General features: G+C 59.7%; 6 protein-coding genes across 6 annotated transcripts; all 6 read right to left on the bottom strand.

Annotated features, from left to right (window-relative positions):
* Positions 1-171: 171 nt before the first annotated feature.
* LMJF_25_0840 (conserved hypothetical protein) lies at positions 172-1,308 on the bottom strand (the record flags this gene model as incomplete). Its single annotated transcript, XM_001683786.1, has 1 exon — positions 172-1,308. One exon carries the CDS (start codon positions 1,306-1,308, stop codon positions 172-174), a length of 1,137 nt encoding a protein of 378 aa, XP_001683838.1.
* Positions 1,309-3,604: 2,296 nt separating this feature from the next.
* Positions 3,605-6,802, bottom strand: LMJF_25_0830 (conserved hypothetical protein; the record flags this gene model as incomplete). The annotated part of the gene is made up of 1 exon (XM_001683785.1): positions 3,605-6,802. One exon carries the CDS (start codon positions 6,800-6,802, stop codon positions 3,605-3,607), a length of 3,198 nt encoding a protein of 1,065 aa, XP_001683837.1.
* Positions 6,803-9,812: 3,010 nt separating this feature from the next.
* On the bottom strand, positions 9,813-10,196 carry LMJF_25_0820 (conserved hypothetical protein; the record flags this gene model as incomplete). The annotated part of the gene is made up of 1 exon (XM_001683784.1): positions 9,813-10,196. The coding sequence occupies one exon, from the start codon at positions 10,194-10,196 to the stop codon at positions 9,813-9,815; it is 384 nt and encodes a 127-aa protein (XP_001683836.1).
* A 2,480-nt stretch (positions 10,197-12,676) lies between these two features.
* Positions 12,677-15,745, bottom strand: LMJF_25_0810 (conserved hypothetical protein; the record flags this gene model as incomplete). Its single annotated transcript, XM_001683783.1, has 1 exon — positions 12,677-15,745. One exon carries the CDS (start codon positions 15,743-15,745, stop codon positions 12,677-12,679), a length of 3,069 nt encoding a protein of 1,022 aa, XP_001683835.1.
* Positions 15,746-19,762: 4,017 nt separating this feature from the next.
* LMJF_25_0800 (conserved hypothetical protein) lies at positions 19,763-20,494 on the bottom strand (the record flags this gene model as incomplete). The annotated part of the gene is made up of 1 exon (XM_001683782.1): positions 19,763-20,494. The coding sequence occupies one exon, from the start codon at positions 20,492-20,494 to the stop codon at positions 19,763-19,765; it is 732 nt and encodes a 243-aa protein (XP_001683834.1).
* Positions 20,495-20,992: 498 nt separating this feature from the next.
* On the bottom strand, positions 20,993-24,091 carry LMJF_25_0790 (hypothetical protein; the record flags this gene model as incomplete). Its single annotated transcript, XM_001683781.1, has 1 exon — positions 20,993-24,091. One exon carries the CDS (start codon positions 24,089-24,091, stop codon positions 20,993-20,995), a length of 3,099 nt encoding a protein of 1,032 aa, XP_001683833.1.
* Positions 24,092-27,558: the final 3,467 nt, after the last annotated feature.

The raw sequence follows: 27,558 nt of genomic DNA, 5'->3' as shown, positions 1-27,558 counted from the left end.
TCCTCAGCGACGACGTTCCACATGGCAGGAAGGCGGACAGAGATGAGACAACGAGGATGCAGAAACAGCGGGGGAGAAAGATAGAGATGCCTTATCGCTCCGAATATGAGTGGCGCATAGTTTGCCTTCTTCCGCCGTTGACGGCACGCGCACAGCCTGTGTTGCTGTTTGTCAGCTCTTCAGACTCGAGCAGGCAGCGGCGCCACCGTTCTCTAGTTTCGGGTGCTTGCGCACTTCCTTGCTCCCACTGCCAGCGCCGTCACTACTGACGAGGAGATTAGGGAAGAAGCATTGACTAGCCGACTGCTTTGAGCGCTCTCTCATGCTCAGGCCGTTGGCAGCGCCCTCGGCCGTGTCGATGTGCGTCGCGTGTGGGTGAGCCGCGCCGGAACTGCGCGCGGCCATCCCTACGCTAGCGGTTGTGGCAACGCCACGTTTGGGCATAGTTGTGTCTTTGCGGCGCGGAGGATGCGTATCCTCAGACTTGGGCATCGCCGGGGACAGTTCCTCAAACAGAGAGGAAACGACTTTGCGGCACTCTTCCTCGCTCTTGTCCTGCATTTTGGCGATGCTCGCGGACCCGGTGCTCTCAGAAATCCCGCACAGCGAGCGCACGCGATCCACGGCGGTGGTGAAGATCCGTCGACGCTCGCCCTCGTCCCAGTCGAGGCACAAGCGGCGGACCTTTACACGCTCGCCGACGGTGCACGGGTTGGGGTCGAGGTAGAGGGTGACCGTGCTCGGCAGCATTGATTCGCGCTTCTCGGTCAGCCGCCTGTAGTTGTGGTCGATCGGCTGCGGGCGGTCGGCTTCTAACGGATGGCCCGTTGGCACAATCCTCGACGTGCTGCCCTCGTGTCCGCACAGGGGCAAATAGGTGGACCATATGATGTAATCCTGCGGCGAGAAAGTACGGAGCAGCAGCAGGTATCGCTTGCGGTGCTCCTCAAAGCTGAGCCCAAAGTAGTAGTATGTACACTTGTTGTCGTTGCTCGTCAGGTCGCGCACGGAGGCGGTGCTGCTGCCTCCCTCGGCCAGGGACACCGCCCCGCTACAGATGCCGTTGTGGCTCTTCTGCGGCGCCTCGGGGTGCCGCGCGGCACTGACGTCGTCGACAACGTACGCCGGCTGCATTTCCACCTCGCCATTCCGCTTCTTCGCAAACGGAATAAACGACTTGGCATGCAGTATCTTTAGTGGGCGTCCAGCGAGGACGCTGACTTTGTCGCGCGGGTTTGCGCGGCACAGACCGAGCCCCTCATGAGTCGCCAACGCGTAGCGGCGGCGCCACCCCTTCTTGGTGAACATGCCGCGGCACAGCGCGAGCTTCTCGAGCCAGCCCTCGCACAGTGGAGGCTCCGGCGGTGGAAGTGCGTAATTCGCTGTCCCAGTTTTGGCGGCATCGGCGGGGCAGCTCGTTGCGTGCCTCCGGCTCGTGTGCACGCGGCGCAAACGACTCCGCACTCCGCTTGGAAGCGCAAGAAGGTTTACCAAGGGCGCTTGATACTCGGCACCGACGGGGACTGCGTGTTGCTCTGCTCCGCTTCACAAACTCGCTACGTGCGCTTCGCACACACACACACACACATACACACACACTCACGCACACGAAAGAGCGCCCTGTAGTGCTGCGCACGAGTGCGCGCCTGATGATAAAGTTGTTTGTCGTGGGAGGAGGGGAGGGGGTGGGGGTGAACTGGTACACTGTGTGCATCTGCCCTCCCCCCCACTCTCCCTTGCTCAGCGCGGGAGCGTGAAGCCGTGGCGCGCAGAACAGCCGCACAAGGACGCGCGCAGCGTGGAGTCAACCTATGCGTGCTTGGCTCAGTAAGTTGCGTGTGCGCGTGTATCGGGAGAGGGGCCTTGAGATAACCGTGAAGCGCAGATACGACGAACAGCGCAGAGGCGATGTGAGGAAAGATGAGAAAGACGAAAAACGTGGCAACGACGATGATATTCAACAACAACGTGATAAGCCGCCGGAGCGACTGGATCGATACGTACGTGCGCGCACTTTACGCAGGCGCCGTGTGTCAGGTAAAATTTTTTTTTCTACTTTCGCTCTTGCCCGAGCAATTAGCAGGGATGCGCAGAGGGGGGAGAGAGAGGGAGGGGGGACGAGTCAGGGTGCTTGTGTGCGTGTATGCAGCACGAGACACAGGCGTAAAAGGCAGGAAGTGTGAGTGTGTGAGTGGGGGGGGGGAAGGGGGAAGAGCTCGAGTCCGTCAATCGCATGGTCGGATGGAAAACGAAAAACGAGAAGGAGCAATGCGTGTAGACGTACGTGAAATCAACCGCAGACAACAATGACGACAGCAAGACCACCGTACACGCACGTATGAAAGGCAAATAATCGTCGAGGCGCTGTGACTGGAGAGGAAGCGCTCCGATACACACACACACACAGGGTTACAGATACAGACACGTGCGAGGAGGAGCGCAGTACCAAAACCGTGAGCTTTCCAACGTGTTGTGTGCGGAGGGGAGAGGACGGAAAGAAGGTGATATCGGGTGGCACTTAGGGCGTGCGTGTGTGTGTTGGTTACGCGTGCTGAGAGGGGTTTGGTGAATACACCAGTTCGCAGCCGCTCTACAGGGGGCGGTGGGGGAGGGGGTAGGCAATAAAGGGTGAGCCGCCCGGGTGGTAGGAGCACCACGCGTAGAGAAGGAGGGACAAGGGGAGAGAAAGGAGGAGAGCGTGAGAGAGCACATCACGTGGTCGAAGCGTGGCGATGGTGGAGGAGCGGCATCCCTGCCGGCGTTTGCTTCTGGGCTTCCCGTTTTCTTCGTTGAAAGCGTCTATCATCACAACCGACATCCTCGCAGGCAGGGCACGACACATGTCGCGAGGGAAGCTAGGGAAGGGTGGGGAGGGGGGGGGTCTGGCGGATGGGCGGACGCGGCTGTGAGCGTGTGTATGCCATGGAGCGAGAGACGGAGGTAAACAAAATGCGACACGTAGAGAAAGGGAAGGGAAAGAAGGAGCACTACCACAGAAATAAACAGGAAGAGAAGATGACAACCGGACAACAACGCAGCGTGCAGAACAAATCACGTGCCTGCGTGCACGTAATTGCAGGTATCGTGGGAGGAGTTGGCCACTCATCTCGTCTCACTCCGTACCCTCCCATCCAGGTCCTGTGCCCGCACACAGACACACACACACACACACACATACACACACCTTCGCCGCCGCATCAAGAGCTGTCTCTTGGGACGTGCCTCTTTCCCTTTGCGCAGGGCACCGTAGCGACAAGTGCGGCGACGGAAAAGAGGGGGGGAGGACGGGGACAGCGAGCACGACGAGCCAAATAGAAAAAAAATGACCATCAATAACGACCACATCAAGAAGCGCGCGTCACGGCGGAGGCCTCAGCACCACCATCCGAGACAGGGGGAGAGAGAAAAAGAACACGTACACAACACATACACAGACACACACCAGAATGCCAACTGGCAGCAGCAGCAGCAACAGCAGACGAAAATATGTGCGGCACACAAGGAGTGTGCGTGATACAGCCGGGCAACGGGGGAGGGGGTCAATAACTCAAGGCATCCGCCACCATCAGTATACGGAAGCAGCGCTACCCTTCCCCTAGTGCGGCTACCACCGTGTCATCAAGAAGGACATGAGAGATACCAACATCGCATCCGCGCCAGGGTAGAGCGTAATCTCGGCCGCGCAGTACCCCTTGGTCACCATGCCGTAGAGCACCGGGTTCACTTTCACCTCGGCGACAATGTCGGCGCCGCCGTTCGTCGTGGCCGGGGAGGTGCTGCGGACGACAGCGCCACCGCTGACGCGCTGTGAGCGCCAGATGCTATAGTACTCCGGCTTGCCAGACGCCACGGAGACTGCGGTCAAAGTGCCGTTGAACGCGGTCTCTGAAGATGGCTTACCCGGAGAAGGGTGGATAGTGACATTCGGAGAGTAAAGAGTCGCCTTCGCGATCCCTCCCGTGGTCACCGGCAAGGTGAGCATGCCCAGCCCACCAGAGCTGCCGCCGATCGTCGACGATGCTGCGTCTGCGGCCGTGGCGCGCCTTGTCGCGCTGACGCCGACGTTGTTAGCACCCTCCACGATGCCAGTGGCCGCATCGGACTCCACACCAAGCGCGGCGGGCGCTAGGCTGCCGCGGCTGTGGAGAGTACTCCCGTTTCCGCCCCCGACCCCTGTCGACATGGTTGTGGCCGTCACAGCGGTGGTTCCGGCACGCGCGGACGGTGTGGCAACGTCGCCGGCGGGCGGCACACGCTTGCGCGCCGAGTACAGCACATCGTCGCCGCCCTTGGCCGCGCCTCCCTTCGTGTTCCCGCCGCCGCCGCTGCTCGTCAGGGAGAGGGTGAACTGAGTCTGGTTGTTCGTCGCCACGCAGCTGGCAAAGGTTCGGCCGACGGGGGTGGAGATGTAGAGGGTGTTGCTGAAGGGAATCCAGCTCTCTTTGATGATGTACTGCAGGCACCGCTTGTCGCCAAAGTACACGTAGCCCGTCACCTTCGTCTGCGCATCCGCCGAAAAGCACAGAATGTGTTTCTGCACGTCGCTCTCATCAGATATAGAGAACTCTTCCTGATCAGCGAGGCGGCCGTCGAAGACGAGCTTCCACGTGACTGGCTGCATGTCCCGCACAATCCACGGCGAGCTGTACCGGTCGGAGGCGACACAGTAGTCCGGGTAGGAGCGCCGCCCAGTGCCGTAGAACATCGGCGGCGGCAGGTTGTTCACCAACTCCCGGTAGCGGTGGCTGACGCAGCTCAGCTTTTTGAGCGTCGCGGCACCAACGTACTCAAGCGCAGGCGCCAGCTCCACACTGCGGAGCCGCACAGCTAGCACTTCGGAGAGCGAGAAGGCGATGTCCTGAGTCCCGTTCAAACGCCCCGTGGCCTTGATCGGACGCCTTGACGCGGACGCTGCGGTGTGCGATGCGATCCAGGTTCCAGACGGCGGCGTGCGAATCGCAGCCCGCGCTGCGTTCATGTTAGCCAACGTCGTCGCGAGCGGCGTCGTCGCGCCGCGGATCGACACATTGCCCCCGATGCGGGCGCCGTTGTGTCCACTCGCCGCACCGCTGTTGGTGTGCGGCGGTGATTTGATGGCCGACGGCGTTGTGCCGCCCTCGATGCCGTAGATGCCTGTCTCCTTGTACATCTCCGCGAAGGCGCGGCGCAGGTCAGAGGCGCGGTGCTCGACGAAGCGCACACCGCATTTGAGCGAGCCCAGCAGAGGGCATTCGAAGTAAAAGAAGCAGCTCAACTGTTCGTGCAGCTCGTAGCATACGCAGCCAGAGTAGCCGCCCCACCCGCGTGGGTGCAGCATTGAGACGCCGCAGTGCGTCTTGGCGATGACGTCGGGAAAGCTGAAGGCGTCGTGATAGAGCCCGTCTGGGGCCACGACGCCAATGAAGTGTAGCGGCACGCTCAAGTTGTTCTCTATGGAGATGATGAGACCACCACGAACACTTGCGATGCGCCGGTCCAGGAGCGTCATGGTTGCCCCCAGCAGCGTCGATGGCACGGTGTGCGACTGGCGCATCGCAAGCAGCGCCCGCGACTCATTGGAGAGACGGCGCCACATGGCCAGTTCGTTCAAAGACATACCACACCGCAGCAGGTCACGTACATAATTCCCGGCACCGGCGGCGCCGCCGTCAGCGCCGCTCTCGCCTGCGAAGGAGAGGGTTGTTGCGGAGTCGTTCAGTGAGGTCGGCACCTCGAGCACCGAGCCGCCGGTGTCGGCAAACGATGGCTCGAAGCCGTGCCCGTGCCCACGCCAACTGCTGCCGCTTATCACCGGGCTCAGTGGATCGGTGCGTGCCCGGCCAAGCGGGCTTAGCGGGGGACTATCCGAGTTTGACAGACTATCACGATGTGCGGCTCGCTCCTGCAGCTCGTACTCTCGCCGCGTGATGCCGAGCGCCCGCACCTCTGACATTTGATAGCCGCGCTCGGCCCAGAAGTCCTCCTCCGATGTCGGCTCCTGGATCCACCCATCCACAACATTCTTGCCAGCCGCAATGGCCTGCTGCATGGAGTGCAGCAGCGCCTCTGCTGTGTCGAACGCACTAGCGGACTCCACAATGTTGAACTGCCGGCGCTGCTCTCGGCCAACCGCGAAGTACGCCTCCGCGGACTGGCCTTCCGACACCTCGACGGCGTTCAGTGCATCCTGCAATGCGCGGTTGTGCTGCTTCATGACGCTGTAGGCCTCGCAGCGGATGAGCAGCAGCCGTAGAGCCTGCGTCCGATTAAAGTAGTGGTGCTTGCTGAAGCACTCTGCGCTCCCAGCAGGCAGTGACGCAATGGCGGTGGCGCTAGCGGTGGAAGTTGGCAAAGGCGCAGAAGCACCGATGCTACCGGCGCTGAGCCACTGCATCGACGCCGCCTGCGTTGCACGGGTCATGCTCGAGGACCCACCGAGACGAGGTCGGAATGTGCTATGGTTGTAGCCGTTCTCGCTCATGCTGCTCAGAGTGGGAGCGCCAACGATAGAAGCGGTGGCGTCACGGACACGTGACACGACGCCGTCGCTGCGCGACAAAACCGCTCGCGGCGTGCTTGGTGGGGTGTTGCCATTGAGGTCCTTGCCTGACTTCAGCAGCGGCAGCCCCTCCGCGTTGGCGAAAGCGTGTGTAACGATGGTGATAGCGCCTTGTGCATTGTTGTGCAGGCGCAGCTCATCAAAGGCACGCCGGATCACCTCATGCATGACCCCAGCGGGCTTCTCATACTGCATGACGACCACACAAAAGGAGGGGGCACGGAAGGGACGAGACAAAAGGGAGGGAAAGCACGCAAGGTGCATCACAAGTAAGGTGTGGGGGCAAGAGGCAGCTTTCGTGGGCGGACAAGGGAAGCACACAAGCCCACGAACTTACGCCGAGTGTGCGTTTGTGTGTGGTGTGTGCGATCGAGAAAATGCAAAAAATTCAAAATGGCCTTGAGTGCATACAAGCAAACACACAGGGACAACAACGTTGGACAGGTGAACACAACAACACACCAATCACACACGACTTGGAGGAAGACGGAAAGGGAGACACAGACAGACGGCTTCTGCGGGCACTTTCACAAGCCAGTGAGTTGGTAAGAATAGTAGACGTAGGCTTGCCTCCCGTTCAGTTCATCCATCGAAGAATATAAAGAGTCAGAAGACGTTGGCGTGTGCACCGGTGCGGGTGTGCGATGAGCAACGCTGTCACCATCAACAGCAACACCAACAAAACCAACGACGACAGCGGCAACCTCTTAGATACTGCGGCTCTCGGCGACACTGACCAGATCCCTCTCCTCCGCCGGCGCTACTGCCCCGCGGATGCCGCAGCAGAAATTAACGGAGGAAAAAGATGTGCCAAGCGAGTCGCCTATTCCAGAAGCCCTGTGACGGAGAGCAAAGGAGAGCGTAGCAACGAAAAAGAAGCGGAGTGCTAAGGGCAGACAGCAAGCTTGGCGCTCACCTTCCCTGCGCGTGTACGGCAGGACAGCAGGGAAGACCAGGAGAGTGGTGCGCGGGATACAACGACCTTCGGCGACGGCAGGGGCGATAAGTGACGAGAAAGAGAGAAGTGGTGGCAATGGTGGAGAGATAGAGACGCACAAAGACAAGGAAAGGGGGGGGGAGCGGGAGGTTGGCTCGAGGCGGCGGTGACAGCAACAAGCCACCACAGGCACAGCAGGGAATAAAAGGGGGAAAACAACCCAACACGCAAACACACACGCACACGCACACAAACGTAGAGTTACACCATAGACAGTGCGCGCACACACACGAGGTTGTCGCAAGAACGGACCGGGGCAGGGAGAGGGAGAGAGATGCGGGCAAACAATCAGCGAGAGCAGAAATTAGAGAAGACGAGTGGGGGGAGGGGTGAAGGAGGGGATATGATACAGAGGAATAGAAACATTAAAAAAAGGCAACAAAGACCAGAAGAAAGAGAAAGCAGCAGCACAACTACGCGCACTGTGCCTGATCCCTTTGTATGTTCCTCTTCCCTTCTTTCGTATCCGCTTCGATCGTTGGTTGGTAGTGTGAAGTGGTCTAACACACCTCCCGGCACAGTTACTCTTGTAGACCTTCCGACGTTGTGGTCACAGGCACGCGCGGCCTCTCACACGCGATTCCCTCGTGCGCCCTCGATCAGACTCCTGAGCACCTTTGTCGCTTCTGTTGTCGCTCTCCCTTGATATGCATGTATCGCCTTTTCGTCCGTCACGGGTGGACCGGCAGCGGAGAAGATGTCGCCGCGTCCCTTTCCCGTGTCGCGGCTTTCCTTTAGCGTTTCCTTCGTGCCTGTGTCGTCGATGTGGACGTCGCGTTACGGTGTTTGCGGGGGTCTCTGTGTGTGCAAGGTTGAGGGGAAGCAGGGGTGGGGAGGACGGCCCGCTTCCTTGCGCACTGTCGTCCGTGCTTGCGTGAAGGGGTTCGAGACACGCACGATACTTGCCCAGCCAAGAGGCCGTTGTGGGGAAGGGGGAGGGGGTGAAGAGGTTTGCTTTCAACCAGCAATACTAAACAACTAAGGAGAGAAAGCAGCAAAGACAAGACAGGAGAGCGCGTTCCATTCCCTCACGGTGCGGCCCATCAAGCGCAAGAGCACACGCACACACACACACACACACGCACGCGCATGGTAAGAGGGAGGCAGAGAGAAGGGAAAGGATAGGGCAGTAGCAGGACCATAACGAAGAAAAAAAGGAAAACGGCAGAGAGAGAGAGAGATGGACGGGCACCACAGTGACCCTCGTACAGTCGCATGTTGCACATGGTGCCCTACAGTCCGCATACTTGTGGTGGATTTAGTGCGGCTGGAAAGGAGGGAGAGGCGGCTGGAGGTGGCGGTGGGGTTGGGGAGGGTGGCCTCTCACGCTATAGGGCAAAGCACGTCACCTTAAAGCAGCGGCCAAAAACGAGCGGGAGGGAGAGCGGCTGCAACCCTTTTCGTTGCACTGGCTGCCACACAGCGTTCTGCCTCATCGCCCGTTTTTTCTTTGTTCTTTCCTGGGCGTGCGTTCGCAGCGTCCCCTCGTCACCTCGACCCTACCGCGTTGCTCCTGCTGCTTCCCCACCACCACTGCCGTGCCAGTACCAAGGCATGCTCTCTCCGACTTATGCATTCCAGCAAGCGTGTGCGAGGGGACGCGAAAGCCGCGTACGGCCCTTGGGTGCATACACACACACACACACACACACACACACTCCCACGCACTCGCACAGGAAAGTGCCTCTGCTTGACCGGCGACTTCCTCTTGCATATTTCCTTTTTCCTTGTTCGTTCTTCTTCGAGGAAGATACGGAGGGCGAGAGAGAGAGAGAGAGTTACACCCCGTCCGTGCATCGACGACTTCCATGCATGCACAGCCACAGCAAGCTCACACATACATGTGCACTAGGCCAACGAGTCCATGACTATACGTGCAAACGTTCATCCGTCATTCACTCACGCAGGCACTGGTAGGAAGGGGGGGGTCCATGTCGACGACGAGAGAAGGCCGCTCCGCAATGACACACGCATGCGCACACACGGAGAGGGTATGAGTTTATAACCACCTATTGCCGTCGAGCGAGAGGGGTGATCGGAGAGAGAGAGGGAGAAGAATAGGTCACGGAACGGGGTGATGACGGCGGGGAGGGGAAGGCGGGGGGGGGCACAGTGCAGACATCCTCATTGTTCATGGGTGCCGCTGCTTTTTTTTTTGCCTTCATCTTCACCTCTCTTTAGAGCTCCCCGTTGTTCTCTCTCTCGCTGATCCTATGCACAGACCTTCGCCAACAGCATTCATGCAGTGAGGCCCTGCCGCTGGGTTACCATCCTTGACTATTTTTCCTCGAGGTAAATTTGAGAGCCGAACTTGGCATAGAGCTGCGCCTTGAGCTCCGTCAGGGTCACGTCCAGATCCTTCAGCTCCGCCTCTACTTCTTCCTTCTCGGACTCAATGCGCTGCTTCTCCTCATCGAGTAGGTCTACGGCCTGATCGCACTCGACGTCCACAAAAGCCTCACCAAAGACGTACTTTACCTCGTCGCAGATCATGGCCTCGGTGCTGGCGTCGTCGAGCTTCTCAATGTCATCTCTCAGAAGCTTCAGGCGGCGATTCAGCGTCTGCGCACGTCGGTGCAACCGGGAGAAGACGCAAATGTTGCGCTGATCCTCCCATGTGACGTCGATCGGGACGTCATTCTTCTTGACCATGGTGGTCATGACGAAGTGCAGCGTGAAGAGAGAGATATAGAAAGGAGAGCAAACCTTCGCATGTTAGAGATGATGGAGGAGAAAGGTATGTGGGCCGCAACGCGTGTATGCGCGCGTGCGTTCCAGGAGCATGATCGGGGGTATTTCACATGAGCAGCCCGCAACGATAACAACGGATGGGAGGATGGGCAGTGCGCGTAGCCGCCATATTTTCGGTGGTGGTGGTAAGAGATAAAGATTGGGGAGGGGTAGCAGGGTTGAGAAAGTGGAGGGAGGGAGAGGGGAGGATTATGGTAGAATGTCCGCATCTCTTCACCGTAGTGAAGCCGGTCAACTTAACGTGACGCCACAGTACAGTACCCCCCCCCTTCCCCAGGTTTGAGGGGGTAAGCTAGGCGTCAGCAACTGACACGCGTCGGTGTGAGTTTTGCTGAGGCGAAGCACCGACAGGCAGGCGAAACGTGCAGAGCCGTCGTGAAGGAGCCTGCCTCCAAGGCCTATGCTCTCACTTCCCCATTGTTATGCGTGTGGATGCGAGAAACACCTTCAAGCGGCATCTTGTGTTTCTTTTTCTCGAGCAATGGTGGCGCGGCACAGCATCCATTCCGTAGAGGTGGTTCAGAAGGTAGAAAAACGAATGCGCGCTTGCAAAGGCACACAGAAAGAGAAGAGAGAGCGCGCGAGGGAGGGATGAGAGAGAGAGAGAGGGCGATGCGTGAATTTTCTGGGCACGACAGCGCTACAGACTTCACTGGCGCTTCCCATGCCGCCACGCCGGGACACGCCGAAGCGGGGAGAGGTGGAGAGTGTCGGCCCTGTCGCCTACCTGGCCTTGAAGGCACTACCTGTGTCCGTCGAGAATAGACGGCGGCGAGAGAACGCGAAAAGGAGAAAACGAGGCGCACATGCACACACACGCGTGCGTGCATGTGCATTCGGAGGGAAGAGTGACAGCTTTTCGTTCTGCTTTTTTTTCTTGATGGTGCCCCCGCTACTCTTCCATCCCTCGCACGCACGCCGATGCGAGAGAGGGGGAAGGGGAGAAGTCGACCCTTTACAGAGCACCCTTGTGCGGACGCCCCACGTTGCGCGCATAATCCACAGATCCGTCCCCTCTGAAAAACAAACAAAAACGATATACATAATATATATATATATATATATAAGGGCAACCACAACAAAGAAGACGATCGCAGCGGCAACAACCGCCAGCGCACAAGATTAAGGGCGCCACACAGAGAGAACCGGACGTGCGTGCGCGCACACCCACGCATACAGCACAACAACGCGAAACAAAACAGGTAGGCAACACACAACGAACGAGGTGAAAGGATGAGGGGGAAGGAGGGGCGTCACACACACACACACACACAGACCACCTCGATTCACGCCAATACAAAAGCAAGCATTCTATGGTGCATACAAGGCAGCGCCACACACAAAAATATACAGACAAACAGAGACGCCCCTCTGTGTGTGTGTCACTCTGTTGCAACGCAGTGCACATACCTATATATACATGTAGGTATATATATATATATACTTTAGGCTTCCTTTTATGTCGCCTACGGCCCTGATCGCCGGGGAACACCTCGGTGTGTCGTAGCAGCCTCCAGCGCCCACTCTGCAGGAAGCCCAGACATAGCCCTTGTATCCCCTGCCAATGCTGAACCACTTCTGGTGGTGACAGAGTCATGCACCCACGACGCAGGGCGGGTCAGAGCGCTGCATCGCTGCTGATGTCGGTGCTCGGGTCGCGGATGGCGTTGCGTCGGAGCGACGTGCGGCAGTGAGCATGTTCGCGCCATTCACGTCCTGGGCGAAGGGTCGGCGTGACCGGAATGTGCCTCTCACCCGACCCTCGCACTGTCCGCTGGTGGAGGCAGCCTGAGTGCCACTCCCGAGGGGTGTGTGCACCAGGTGGCGACCGGCCTGACTGGGAGCGGCTGTGAAGCCGCCCTGCCCAGCGGATGGGTGGGCAGAGTGTGGGGCGGATGCCGTGCGCAGGCCACTGAGTTGGCACATTGCTGTAACACAGCGTACCCAAAGCTGCCTCGCCCCACGCGATGGGGGCCTGTGACCGGCGTGGTGGAGTGAGGCCCAGGCTGATGCTCTATCTCAGAGGAACAGGCGCGCTGCCAAGGAAAAAACAAAAGGGGGGGGGAGGAGACCGTCTATCGAGGAGGTGTCTGGGATACGCCGCTCACGCACACATGCACAGACAGACACACGAGTGCAGGTACCGCACATCACCTCCAAAGAAACAGAAAGAGCAACACCTATAAACGCCGTGAAAAGCAATGCGTACATCACGTAAACGAGGAATGAGGCAACGCACTGGATGCACTCCATGAACCGTCCACGTCTTGTGCGTACTGCAAACTTGCACGACACGACGGATGCGCACATGCAACACTGATGCAGGACAGGGCGTGGCATTGGCGCGGCCACCTGTCAAAAAGCGGAGAAGGGTCAAGTGCATTCATGCATTACACGCCATCCCGGAAGAGAGGCTGATAGCGGTGCAGCAGCACCGGCGGGCAGCTCTCGCGGCTCCTGTAGTGTATTGCCTTCGCGTGAGCAATGATACGGCCGAACATGTCAATCGCACGCGTGCTCGCCGGGCGCACACGTGGCGACGCAGCAGAGGTTAAAGGCGCTCCTCGTCGAGCTGTCCCTCCACGTGACAACGCGCCCGTGTAGGGATGGGTGGGGCACGGTGATGGCCCGGCCACTGCTGCCGCGCCGCAGCTGCCAGCACCGACCTGCTCTTCTTCTACTTCCAGATTTATCGAGGTGGGCGTGGCACCAGCGGCCGGCACACTCGCCAGAGGCGGCGGTCCATACAGACCGCTGTCGTCAGAGAGTCGATTCAGCTCTTGCTCCAGAAGTAGTGACAGCTCCACCAGCACCTTGTAGTGGTCATCCGTGGCGCCTGCCGTGAGGCGCAACCCGGTCGACGCCTCGTTGTGTCCTGCATCAGCGCCGGCCCCACGTCCCAGCATGTTTGACTCCTCCATCACTACCTCACATGTGCTCATGCTCTGGTCTCTCCGGCGCGACGCGGCCATGACACGCCCAGAACTGCTACCACCACTGCTGCGACCAACGTCGCTGCTGCCGTCGGCCGGGGCTTCGCGCAGTCGTGCTTGCATGGGGGCTGGCACAAGGCGCAGCATCGGTGCAGGAAGCGGCACGCGCAGCTGCTCGGCTGCTATCACGAGCGCCGCGGCGGCGACGAGCACGGGCGAGAACTGGAGAACACTGAAGCCCCCGTCCGGCACCTTGCTTTCTTCCTCGGCGGCCATCCTGCTGCTAACGCCGCCGCCGCGGTGGCGCGGGGTGCTGTCGCTAGCTGACGACGCAGACGCGGACGACGATGCGGCAGAACCACCAGCGTTGGCGCGAATGACCTCGTCGCAGATGAAACAGGTAAAGAGGCGCAACCGCAGCCAATCATTGATGGCGCGCCGGCCTGCCGGCGTCAGCGCGGCGGCGCGCAAGGCCGGGTGCGGCTGAGCACTTCCCGCCACCGCTGCTGCCTCTTCCTCCTCGGCCTCTTCCTGCATGAGCCGGTCAACGTCGTCGATAAGGTGGCCGCGGTCTTGGTGCTCCTCCAGCAGCCGTCGCGTCGTGTGGGACGCTGTGAGAGTACCGTACAGGTCATCGCTGGTCGAGAAGGTGAGCAGTGCGCCGACAGCCTCGAAGAGAGTCACCGGGTGCACAGGAAAGCCAAGCGTGAGCAGGACGTGGAACTCGAGGATCACGAAGTCCTCCTCGCTGATCGGGGCCGTGTCCTCGACGCAGCCCATCAAGCTGCGAATGCGCGGGGGGTAGAGGTCCACCGTCTTGCTACCGAGCATGATGCACACCACGATGACCTGCGTCAGAAAGCTGCAGATTTCGCGCGCCTGGACGCCACCGTCGAGACCGCTGTCGCACAGCTGCTCTGCATGGAGCTCAGCGGCGATGGGCGGGTCGGTGGGCCTCGTGCCGTGCATCGCCAGCATTCGGCAGTCCATCTCCTGCCGCGAGCGACCCCGCTGGAGCTGGCGTTTGTAGGCGAAGAAGTTGGCGAGGGGGTCCACCGTCACGGCGATGAACCGATCGAGAAATGCGACTGCCGTGTAGAAGGCGAGACGGCTGCCGTGGATGTAGCGGACGATGCCGTCAAGTGAGTCGACCACGAGGGGGCGGCACAGAATGCCACTCGACGCGTAGCGCCAGCGCCGCCACCCGGCCGGCACCTGCTCATCGTAGAAGGACGTGTCGAGAAGTCGACGGAGCGCCATGGCTCGCCACCGCTGCGATGGCGGAAGACGCTCCTCCAGTATGCTTTCGCCATCTTCGTGCATGTCCTCGTGGTGACGCGCTGCAGAGAGCGAGTCACCACGCTGCTCATCCATGCGACCCATCGCGAACAGCGGCCGCGCCGGCGTCGACGGCGCTGACCGGGGGTCCTCACTGAAGCCAGCGCCAGAGGCGCTCGTCGTGCCGCCGCCGCCGCCCTCCACCACGCGCACCGCAGAGGTGCTGCGGTCACGCGATTGCGTCGCGGACTCGAAGTATGTCGTGTGCCCGCCATCGGAGAGTGCGCCGGAGGTGTTGGCTGCCTCGATCGTCGAGCAAGACTGGTGATGTGAGCTGAACTTTAGCCGGCTCAACGCCGTCGCTGTCATGGCCCACGACTGGCAGCGTTCCTCGTCTGCCGCACTCAGCAGTGCCGTCGCGGCGAAGCAGAAGGTGTACTGAAGGGAGGTCGGCACCAAGTGGAGAACGTAGTCCGCCAGCGGTGGGGGCGGTGCGAGCGTATCGTTGCTGACACCGCGCGACCGCGCTGTGCGTGGCTGCGCCTCCGCACCGCTACTGCAGAAACATCGGCAGAGGCAGGCGATACGCCGCAGGGTGCGCAGCTCGGTGACACTGATGGACGCCGAGTCCGCTGCCGTCGCCGCACGCACCAAAACATTAGATGCTGCGTCACGGCCGCTGTCTTTCGACGGCGGCGTCAGCAGCAGATACCGCTCGTACACAGCGGAGGTGCCCACCAGTTCGTAGCGCGAGGCCAGCAAATACAAATGCGGAGCTGCACCGTTGGTGCGCACCACAGCGCACAGATGACTCATAGGGCAGAGCTGCCAGCCGCGGATGGTCTGCGGCCAGTCAGCCCACACCTCTTGTGTCGACAGCGTCTTGTGGAAATCATCCTCGGCGTTCGTCACGCGGAGTGCATGCACCGCCGTCCCCGGGGACGTCAGCTGCGCTGCAGACAACTCTGCTGGCCACCCTTGTAGTAAATTTGTGCGACTGCTTGAGGTGACAGCCGCGCCGGCACCGGGTCCGGAGTTGCCGTCTGCCGCGCCGCTGGCAAGCTGCTGCGCTCCCCGTGGCTCGTAGAAGAACACGATCGGCTTTTTCTGCCCGTACAGCACACACTCCTCGTCTGTCGGCAGGAGCATCTGCGGTGGTGCCATCTCGAAAGCAGACGAGGTCCGTTGCTGGTCGGTACTGGTCACCCCAGCGAGCTTACTGAACAGTTGGAAGACAGCGGTGGACATCGTGGCGGTGTCCCGTTTTAGGCTTCCCGTTTTCTGTTTTTCGTTGGTGGGGTGGGGGTGGAGCGTGTGGGTACCACAAACTCGTCACACACCAGTCTGCTCTCTGTTCGGATTTCTTCCTTTTCTCTCTGCCGGCGTGTCTGCGTGTGCGTGGGAAGGGGGTCGGCAGAACAAAGAGAGCAAGGTATCACGAAGTGGTGGTGGAGGAAGGGGGGGGGTGGAACCGGAGGGATACACAACACAACAAGCAAACATATATATATATGTATGTATGTTTGTGCGTGTGTGTGTGTGTATACGGCCACAGAAGAAAAAAAAAACGAAAACGACTCCGAGACGAAGACGTGCTGATGAACACAATCTGCGCCTTGCTGGCCCCGTGTGGCCCTCTCTCTCGCTCACTCGCTCTCTGCTGCTCGTTTGCCTTTTCGTTGCGCGTAGCGCTGCGTTGCGTCCCTCTGCCTCGACCTTGTCAGAATGCTGGAGACCAACGCTGGTGTAAGGTAACGTTCACACGCACACACACACACACACACACGTGCTTACACAGCCAAAAAGGAAATTCAGGCGACGGGTGGCTTGACGAAGAGAAGCAGAGAAGGAAGTCGCGAGATGAAGATGGTGTGCGCACGGAAAGACGGCCCAACGTTTGGGGGAGGGGGGGGGCAAGAAGGGAAAGGCGGGCCTCGTAAAACGATGCTGGCAGGTGTCTTTTGGATACGCGAGGATGCACGTGTACTTGTGTGCCTGCCAGTGATGCCAGAATACAAATCTACAGAAAGTGCGGGTAAGACGATGCACGACAGCGCATACACACACACGCACATACATACACACGCCGGCACACCTCCACAAACCGAGATCGACAACAACGAGATGACCACCACCACCACCACCACTCCTACCACCACCACCGAAAACAAAACAAAAAGGGCGAGAAGAGGCAAACCACGAAAGAATGCGCGAACACAAAGACGCAGGGAGAAGAAATAAGGGCGGGGGTAGGTGTGTGTGTGTGTGTGTGTGTGTGTGCGTGCGTGAGGGGGTGGGGGGTGGGGGGCGGGGACGGAGGGGAACAGGGAGCTTAGTTACAGCTCTGGAAAGAAAACCACTAAGCGTGCACACAGACAGGCGGAACAGGCGCTTCTTTCCGTTACGGTTGCTGCTTTACACGCCTACGCAAGAGCGTCAGCTGTTGGACGAGAAAAGGATGCGGTGGAGGGAGGTGAGTGAAGGGACGGAAGCCGAGGACGAACTGAGTGTCGAGAGCCGGTCCAACCACGGCGAACAAGGACGGACGGGCAAACGACCTTAATGGTGATGCGCTGGACGAGGTGCTCCTCCTCGTTGCTGAGGACGCGCTTCCGTCTTCCCTTTTTGGTTTTTCGCTTTGTTGTTGTTGTTTCGGCTGCCTCGCCACTTGTGTGGCGACCACAGAGCACGTGTGATCTTGTGGCGATGGCGGCTGCTGGTTTCGTATCTATGCAATATGAGCTCAAGCTCAGTTGAGCACAGGGAAAAAGAGGGGAGGGGGAGGGGGTGTGCGTGAAGGCTGAAGTAGTCACGCCCCACAGCGAGAGAGAAGGTGAATTATCAAATCGCGCGGCGAGAGGGAACGCCGGGCGGACACGCAGACGGACGGAAAGGAAGGGCGCAAAAAGAAAAAAGTACACGCAACATGCAATTAAAAAAAAAACGACAGAGGACCAGAAGTGCACCACCACAAGCCGCAGGAAGACGCAGGAGAAGGCAATGCAACAATGAATGGGGCGGAATGTCCGTCAGCGTGCTACAGGGTAAAACGCCCAAAACGAAAAGGGCGGATGGGGGTGAAGAAGACACAACAGCTAGTACCAGCGACAATGCCTGTGGGGGTGTACGACGCGTCTGCCTACGTGTGCACGATTGATGTGAGGAGGTCCAAAGAAAGGAACAAGACAAAAAGTGGTGATCAGTAAAGATGTATGTACAAGGGAGGGCACAACGACGGCAGAGGGGACGGAGAGGCAGAAAGTCGTGCACGCTGATGCTCCGTAGATGTACGAAAAAGTAACCGCACACGGGAGACAGAGGAAAAGTAAAGAAACAACAACAAACGCCCTTTTGCGAGGTCTTGATGGAAGGGGTTGTCGCCGTCGTGACCAGTGGAGGGAATGGTGGCAAGCTGCTCGCTACGGATGATGCCTTTGGCGCCTCCGGCGTGCTTCTGTAGTGCTGTCCTTCGCGTGTCTGTATCTGTGTCTCTGTCTGTGTGCAGGCACGCCAGTGCGTGGCGTGGGGGAGAAGGAGGAGGGGGGCAGGGGTCGGAAGAAGAGGCAGGAGTAGGGCAGACACAAGTGCTGCTCAATGACACAACACAGGCACACACACACAAGCACACACACACACACACACATACACACAGACGCAGGAAGAGATGACGAAGGACTCGCGTGCGTGTGCACGTGTGTATATGGATGACCTGTGGCACACAATCGAAAAGAAAAAGGGGTACGGTTCTATTATCGTCTTCAATAACGTGTCGCAAGACACGTGATGAAGGCCGAATGTGGAAGAGGAGGGGGAGGGAGGGAGGAAAGACTATTTGCTAATCAAGAATGGCGGACGGAGAAAGGAGAAATGGATGGGGCTTAGTTGCGGACTACTACTTTTCGTCTTGTCTTTCGTTCGATGATCGCGGCGCGTGGAGACACACGCGTAAACCACAGCTCAAGACAGAGGAAGAGATAGTATGTGCGTGTATGTGTATGCGCAAACAACGGCACCTGTCTGCGACGTCGGCGTCCCGCTCTTTTCCTTTTTCTTTCCGGTCTGCCTTATTCTTCTTGCGTGCTTGCGGTGAAGCTGTTTCTTGACGAGAGACAGTCACGCACGTGGGTTTGGGGCAAAGTCGCACTGACGTGGTGTGCGCGTGGGGCACGTGATCGGGGGGGGTAGAGAGGTGGAAGACGGTGGAGGCAAAGAGGGAAAAGAGACGAACGTGTGCGCATGGCAAAGAGGAGCTTTCAAGGTCATCAGTGGTAAGTGTGTGTGCGTGTTTGAGGGTGGGGGAGGGGGGGGGTAGCGAGCTTGCAAGTCGCATTGGAGGAAGCCTAAGGACACCTCATCACGAGACAGCACACGCCACACGCAATGGGCAGCATGTGTGCGGCTAAGCCCATGCTTGGCTGTGTTGTGGGGACGCTGACCTGGCACTCCCGTTTCGAGTCGCCAAAATCGCTTGCTTTCGACGCTGCTTTGTTGCTTACTGGCGCGCACACACACACGCGTTGACGAGGACTCTCTCCTACTGTGCGACGTCTGGGTCGCATCACAATGTTTTCCTGTTCATGTTCGCGTTGTGCAATCTCTTAGGACTTCACGAGTGTCTTATCGGTTCCACAACGCATACACCCGGATACCCTCCACACAAGAGGGAGACGTACATCATACGCACGGCGACTGATGCGCGCTCGTGGGAGCCTGCGCCATGGGCTATGCACACACGTGCAGTGGGGAGGGACCGAAACAAACAACAAAAAAAGAAAAAAGCAGCCGGCATGATTAGCAATGGGGCACACAAAGTGGTGTCGAGAAGCCCCCTCCCCCTCTGTTGAGCCATGAGACGAGAGGCTGAGGAGGGGATGGCCGGCGATCACGCGTGAATAGGAAGAGGGGAAGAGCGAGAGAAGGTGCCTGGGGTGCTGGGAGGCCTATGCCTATGTCATTGAATAGGAGAAGGGCCGATGGAGGAGGAGGAGACCGCCTGGGCAGCAGCAACAGACAAGAATCGGAGCGCTGCAACAGCGCCTAGTGAAAGAGCAGAGGCAGGGGAGGAGAAGGTCCACGGAGCGAGCCGCGTAGCCCCCATCCCGTCTCCTCTCCTCTGTCGCTCGTGCGTCGTCCTGCAGGCACCCGTGCCGCCTGTCCCAGGCCCTTCTCGTTTCATTATCACCCTCCCTCGCCCTACCCTTATACCTGCTCTCGTAACACACTCGACCAACACAAAAAAGCAGACGGTGCGCAATGGTGCTCATCCTATGGCTGCTGCGTTGCGGCGAACGACGTAGAAGACGCGGCCGGCCCTGGGTCCACAACCACCTGATAGTCGCCCTCCGTTCCGCCAATGCGGACGAAGCTCTCACCCTTGGCCTTCAAGATGTCCTCGATGTTCGTGGCCGTGTCCTCCATCCACCCAAGGTTGTCGGCCAGCAGGTGCTTCGCGCGGCAGTTGGGACACTCCACGATGACAATGCCCTTTGTGTAGGCGTGCTTGCTGAAGCGCTTCACCATGCGGTAGTCGCACGGACCGCAGGTGAAAGCGGCCACCATGTCACCATCCGCTGGGCCGATGCCGGAGCCGCCCATGACGGAGCTCTTCTCCTTCTCTGGTGCTTGCAAGGCGGCGATGATGCGCTGTTGGTCTTCCGGGGAGAGGTGCTTCAGATGCTCCGCCACGGTCGTGGTAGAGGCAGTGGCGTTATCGTGTGCAGCGAGACCAGTGAGCCCTGCGACTGATGTGTCCGTCAACGGCGTCTTTACCTCTGAATGGTCGCGGCTGGGAGTGTCGCTCGACGACAACCCAGTCGAGCACCAGCGGCGAGAAGAAGCGACCAACGACGCCGCGGAGAAGGATGCGCGGGGCAACTGTGCCCGCAGCGCTGGCTGCAATCTCGGAGCCAGCGCATTGGCCACACGGGTGCCGACGTGCGAGCCGCGGTGCACCACCGGACGCCTCGACACAGAGAGAAGTGCGGGGCGATGAAGCATGACTGGAGCTCATATGTTGGCGTGTTTAGGGCAGAGGGGGAAGGAGAGAGTGGGGATACGCGAAGAAGATGTGGGGAGATGCACATGCGCCACTTCGATACCTTTCCACTTCAACGCTCGCGGAAAAGGGGGGGGGCCGAGGGTCCAGTGGACAGACAAAGCCGGACCATTTCGTTGCTTTCCTCAAGCTCTATCTTCGCCAGGACTTATCACTCCTCTGTGGAGCGAGAGAAAATAGGAGCGCATGTGTCCTGTGCAGGTCCCCATCCGTCCATAAAAAGCGGGCGCCGCGCTGCGCTCCGCCGGCCCACACCCACCTTCGCGTTAGTTATGTGTGGTGTGTCTTCCTCTGCGTGATTGTTCTCACGCGCGACCACTGGCGTCCCGTACACTCACCCACAGACTCCACTTGCCGCGTCATTCCATCCCTCCGCCACCGTCGCCGCCATCCCCGCACCTCGCGCCGCGCTTTCCACAGCCACGGCAAGCCCACATACTCTAGTCGGCGCGCGAGTCAGCGGCGCGACGCGGCCCATCCCATTCGCAGTGGCGCAACACAAGACCGTCGACGCCGCGGCCGACGTCAGCGCTGCACTTGCCTTTTGGACTCGCGAAGAAGGACTGCGTCGTGATGGTGCGCAGCGAGGTCGCCATGGCAAGCAGCACCGCACCGTTCACAATGGACGCGACCAGCCCGCAGAGACCCACCAGGCCCATCATAGTGGTGAAGTGCGGCAGATCGGCGGGGTTCGTCTCCACCGTCATGGCCGCAGCCCCGGTCGGCACAGCTGAGAGTGGGCGAGCGTAGTGGTGCAAAGTAAAGATGGAGTGCGTGGCGGTGCCGTCGCTGACTAAGGTGGACGACCGAGGCGGTGTCGCCCTACCCACCCCCAACACCGAGCCGTTTCCCACCATTGCAGCCGGCGGTGAGGACGAGGCTGGCGGGCTGGAGGGAAAGACCATGTGCGTGAACATGAAGATGCCCACGATCGAGAGCAGCAATCGAGGCGCGACAAGCAGCCAATCGTACGTCACGTACGCCAGCGCACGCAGCGTCAGGTCAGGGGCGTGGTACTCCGTGGAGACGGCGAAGCGAGAGGGACGGCCAGGCACTACCCACGGATCGCGGCGGCGAACCGACGGCGAGAAGGTGATGCTGTTGGTAACGATAGGCGAGACCGTGCGGAAGACAAACTCTCCGTCCGAGGCAGTGGCATGACCGGCCGTGCACGCTATCAGTCGATGCGCCGAGGCTGGCGCCACACCCTCCGCTGCTGCCGAAGCCGGTGAGCCGCCGCCAGCATGAAGCCGCCTCTGCACTCCGCCGCCGGTCAAAACCTGCCGCCGAGTGCGCACCGTCGCTGGTCGAGGACATGAGAAGTTCTCCTTGAGGCTGAAGTTCGCCGTGCACGGCGCCTCCGTAAAGCTGTCGTGGCCAGAGACGTTCGATGCGACGGACAGGCCGCACCACCCGCGTGCAGCGGATGAAAACCACATCGACTGGCGCCGCGAACGATCTACTCGTTCGCGAGAGGCGTGCGACAAACCTGCGTGGCTGGTGGAGCTGTCAGTGGGGCCGAAGGGCCGCTGCTGCGGAGACGCCGCTGGTGCAGCAACACCAGCGCGCGCGGCTGTCTGCAGAGGTCTTCGGCTCCGGTGGATCTTGTATAAACTCCACGCGCAGAGAAGGTCCAGCACAGGCACCATACCAGGGCAGAGTAACAGCACTGCCGAGGCGCTGCACTGCCGGGCACCCGACCAGGCTGGCACGAGGTGCTGCACGAAGGCCACCAGCACTGGAGCCGGCTTAGCTGCCGACTGTTGTGCCGCAGATGAAGTGGCTCGAACCATGTAGGCTTCCCACGCAAAGAGAATGATGGCCATTACTACTTGCACCGCGTAAGTGTACACCAACACGACTCCACATACCTGGAGAGAATCATACCACGCACACCATACAGCCCAGCTGCAGAGCGCAACGACGCAGCTGGCTGCCGTGGCGATGAGCAGACACTGGCGACGTGAGCGCCAGCCCCATCCCTCCCAGTCGGCGCGGTACTGCGCGAGGATCGTCAGGTATGGAATCGCCTCCGCGCTCCATGCCAGCCGCTCTAGGTCCATGGTGAGCCGCACGGGCATTCGAACGCGCTGGTCGCCGACGAGCAGCTGGAAAGCCTCCACCTGATGCAGCTGCACCGCCATCTCAACTGGGGTTGCGATGAGACGCTTCAGGGCATCTTCGGAGAGAGACTGCCGCTGTACCAGGCAGTGGGAGTCTTGCAGCACTGAGGCCGCCTTCGGCAAGCGGTTAGGACAAAGATGTGGGTGCTGCAGGAGCCATGCAATAACTTCGACGTTGCCGGCCAACACGGCTATCTGCAGCGGTGTCGTGTAGAAGCCGGCATTCACTTCGATCGCGGGGTGGTCAAGCAGGTACAGCAGCACGGCCTTCCAGTGCTGCGCCGTCCGCAAGCGATGAGTGGCGGTGTCCTGTCGGAAGGAGGGGCCGTGCTTCTCGCCTCTGTCCTCTCCATGCGCCACCGCCGTAACGCCCTCGTGTCCATCGTCCATGGCCCAGGCGGCCGACGCATTGCTGAAGAGCGTCTTGTCGCACTGCCACAGCGGCCCCATGGCCTTCGAGGACACCGATGCAGATGGGGCACCGCTATAGGGTGCTGCTGCTGCTGCAGCGTAAGATGCCGCTCCGCTGCCATCAGCGTCACCAGATGGGAGGTTGCAAAGCCCATGTTTCGCTGGCGCCCTCGCACCGCCGCTGACTGCACCTGCAAGGAACGGGGAGATGGTGGCCACCCCTTGCTCCGCCGTGGAAGGCAGAGGCGAGGACGGCGGTGTGATGCCGCGCTGGGGCTTCCGGCTGTGTACCGCCGCCGAAGCGGTGGTCGGCGATGGCTGCTGCGCTGCTGCCGCGATCGAGCTACACATGAGGAACTGGCGTAGCGCGTACAAGAGTGCCGACGTGCCCTCGCTGTTGACAAAGCTGTTCACGTTGACCCCTGCGGTAGCGCCGAGGATGTACATGGCCTCGACGTTGCCCATGACAACGGCCGCATAAAAGGCACTGCCATAGTTGGGCTTAATGCGGTGATGAGAGAGCAAGAAGGGCAGCACTTGCTCATTTTGATGGCACTGAACGGCGACCCTGAGGGGATAGCCCAGGTTCGGCTCCAGCTCTTCAACGGAGAGAAGACGCGTCAGGACATCCATGTCACCCACGCCGGCGGCGACGGCCACCGGCGCGCACATGGACCAGTTCCACCGCTTGAACAGCAGCAAGAGCCGCACCAGCTCGACGCGGAGGCACGGCAGGGGGTGCTGCACAGCCAGGTCTACGACACTGGCGCCGACGTGGAGCTTGTCCGAATTGAGCTGAGTGAGAACCGCTTGCACCGGCTCGAGCACGCGACGGCAGGCGGCGCGGATGTAGGCAGTCGTGGGGCTACTGGCGAGCGAATCGCCCTTGTCGCTCCAGCTGCTGGCGGAGCGGCTGCCTCGCAGACGCGACGCCACCGCAGGTGCGTTTGGCGAACCTGGGAGGGGCGGCGCAGGTGGATTCTCTAGATTCGCCGCCACAGACATGACAGGCGGCGAGGTTACGGAGGGTGTTAAGGAGGGAGAGGGCGTGCGCAGTGGCATGGCGGCTTCGGCCGCCGCGATGAAGGCACTACGCCGCACCATCACCTCGTCCCTCGTCGCCAGTGCTGGTGGTGAGGTGGCGGAAACTCTGCTACGCGGTACAGACACGCCCTCCACCTCCTCAGGAGCGCCGACATGCGGCGCCTCCGCCGCGGAGGCAAGCTTGCAGTCAGCGGGCACTGGAGATGCTGGCGCAGCTGTTGCGACAGGCCCGCTCACTTTCAGCAGTGCTTCTAGTGAGGAGTACTGGTAGAGGCTAGTGACTGCACGCCAGAGGGCCGCCTCGCACGGCTGCTGTGGCAGCGGCGTTGTGTAGCCGCCGTCGGAGACAAAGGGCTCCCTCGGCCAGGACATGGCGGTGATAGCGAGAGAAATGCAAAATGAGAGAGCAGGAGTTGGAGGAGGATAGGCTGCGATACTAAATACTGAGAAAGAAGCACCCACAGTCGTCAGATACAGAGAGGTTAAGAAACAAACCTTGGCACCACGTGGCTAGCACGGAAGAGAAGGGAGAGGGAGAGAGGTGACGCCCGACGTAGACACACACACACACACACACAGAGAGACGAAAAGAGAAAGTAGAAAGAAACAAAACGAAAGCGATCATACCACAACTCGAGTAGCAGCGGCTGCCGCAGCAGCAGAACTACAAGTGACCACTGCGGTGCGGTCAAGTTGTGAAGATACGTGAAATCGTGGACGAGAAGCAGCAGGAGCAGCAACAACAAAGATTAAGCCCCAAGACAATCCAGTCGGCGGGCGCTGACGGAAAAGGAAAGCCACAGCCAGTAAAAGGCAGCAACGGAAAGTTCTTGCGTCGATAAGTGTGACCCGCCCCCAACGGAAAAGGGGGGAGGGGGGGGGGAGGGGCCAAAGAGAGCGTGTGTGTATGACCGCCAGGAGATCCCTCGAAAAAAAAAATTCAAAAGCGAAATAAATAAAGCGTATGTGGGGCAGGGTGGGGGACAAGCTACACGTGCATGTACACGATGAGGAAAGGCACACGCCACCCGAGATGACCGAGCGGGAGGGGAGATGAGATCAGGTGCACGCCTATCTGCGGGTGCGCAAACACACACACAGACAGACACGGTCGAGGAGAAGAGAGCGGGCAAGTGAGGATAAGAGAAGGAAGGTGCGACGACGCACAATTCCGCTTTGGATGACTGACCGTGGCACGTGCTGCTCCTCCACTGTATCGAGGCACAACAGCATTCAGGTGCTGCCACACTGCACCCCTTCAACCTTGATGAACGCCGGTGTTCTTTCCAACTTCGTCCTTCCTTCCTCCTTCCTTGCCGCCGTTCCAGGGCCCACTGGCGGTGTTACCAGCCAAACAAAAGGAGAAAGGTGTTATTGCACACCCTGTGCTACTGGAACGAAAGACACAAAATAAATAGCGGCGATGCCAGTTGACGGAGGGAGGGAGTGGCGGTGACAAGTGCGGGGCGGGGCGGGGCGGGGGGGGCATCCACGAGCGAGCCCGCCGGCGCTGGGTGCAGCGAGCGCCAACACGGACACACGCATACGCGCGAGAAAGGAAAGCGTGTGAAAGAGAGAGAAAGAGACAAAAGGGGGAGGCGATAGGTAAGAAAAGTGGTCAGAGGGATGTGGAGGAAGGGAATGGAGGGGGAGGGGGAGGGGGAGGGGGAGGGGGAGGGGCGGCATAGAGCGAGTCGGTGGCGGATCCACAAAAGCCGACGATAGTCGACGTCGACGCACGTATCCATAGGCGATTGCCCCTGCACACGATCACGGGCATGTGCATGCGTGCGACTGAGTCCCGAACACACAGATACACACACACACAAACAAAAAAGACGAGTGCAAAAGGCACTGGCACCAGGCCAGCACCTTCACAGGGAGAGCTGCTCTCGCACCGTAACGTGCCCTTCTTCTTGTTTTGCTTGCTTTTATTTCTTTTTGTGTGTAGGTGGAGGAGGGGGAGAGCTCCTTCTTTAGGCGGGTTCGGAGCGAAAGCGAGAGAAAGAGAGAGAGAGCGTGTTTGTGTGTGTGAGCGCGTGTGTGTATTGGGTCCGTCGCTCCACTTTCTTCTCTCCTCTCTTTTAGTCATTGAACATCGCACAATATCCACTACGCGCGCAGACCTTCATACTCTTCCTCCACGCGCCAAAGTGTATATGCATGTATGTGCATATGCATGTGTGTGTTGCATGCACGTCAGCACGCACAGATGCAGACACACGCACGCATCCACACACACGGGCTTTTCGCGTGAAACAAACAACAGTGAAAGGCGGGCGGAGAGAGAGAGACACGCATCCAGCGCCGGCTCTCGACACGTGGACAACACGCCGCCTCTGCCACCACCACCAGCAGCACCGCCAATACGATGAGGAGCAGCGATGGGAGTACTACGTGGAAGACGCTAAACGGACAATACAGACAGACGAAGAGAAGACGACCAAAAAAATGGTAAAACACAGGTGGGAAGGCCGGTGGCTCACTAATATATATATATATATAGAGAGAGAGAGAGAGAAAGAGACAAAAAGAGAAGAGACCTTGGGGGCGGGTGGCTTTGCACTCCACATGGGGAGCAACCCGTCGGAAACAAGGGCGATACATAGACACACACACACACACACACGGACACGGACACGGACACAGGCACGGAGGAGGAAAGGTACCGAGCGAACAAAAGGTTTTCATGCAAAAGACTGACCGATCGTGTCCGCGCCCCGCCCCACTACACGCAGCAACGCACGCGGGCACCACTCACAGACAGACAGACAGAGGGACAGTGGGGAGAAGAACCCCACACCGACGCCCCGGGCAGTAAGGCGGAGGGGGGACACAGGAAAAAGGAAAGCAGAGGGACACACAACAGAGAGGGAAAGAAATTCCTCTGACTTGGAAAAATCGCGAACACGCACAGCTGTGTACAGGCACAAAATTACGGCAGAATCGCATCTGCATGGTAGCAGCAGGAGGAAGGAGAAGAGAAGAGAGGGGCGGGGCGGGGCGGGGCGGGGGCAGGAGTTGCTACGCCTCGATGCCCTCCATCCTTTCAGATTTTCGCTCAGTGATTCAACACATCATAGCTCCAGCAACGGAGGCACCCTTGCATGCACACCCGTGTGATACTTGCGCGCGTGCGTGTGTATGTGCCTCAGCTGAGGCGGATCCGTGGCCGGGTGGGGGAAGGAGTTCACGGAGAGTCGAAAGAAGAGAAAAGCGAAAGCACGTAGAAGAATAGGAGGAATGCAGTCCTGCGTTGTCATCTCAGTCGTCGCTAACGTCGTCGTCGTCGTCGCGGCGACGTGCAGGGTAAGGAGGGGGAGAGGGGAAGGTACCAGCAACTAGAGCAGCACCATGGAGTTTGGCACACACATGCACACACGTGCACACTCCCATGCACAAGATACCAAGGGCCATGCAAACAGAGT

This window comes from Leishmania major, chromosome 25 (assembly GCF_000002725.2).
Source record: "Leishmania major strain Friedlin complete genome, chromosome 25".
NCBI lineage: Eukaryota > Euglenozoa > Kinetoplastea > Trypanosomatida > Trypanosomatidae > Leishmania > Leishmania major.
The sequence above is the reverse complement of the archived record's forward strand: the minus strand, read 5'-3'. Positions and strand labels throughout refer to the sequence as shown.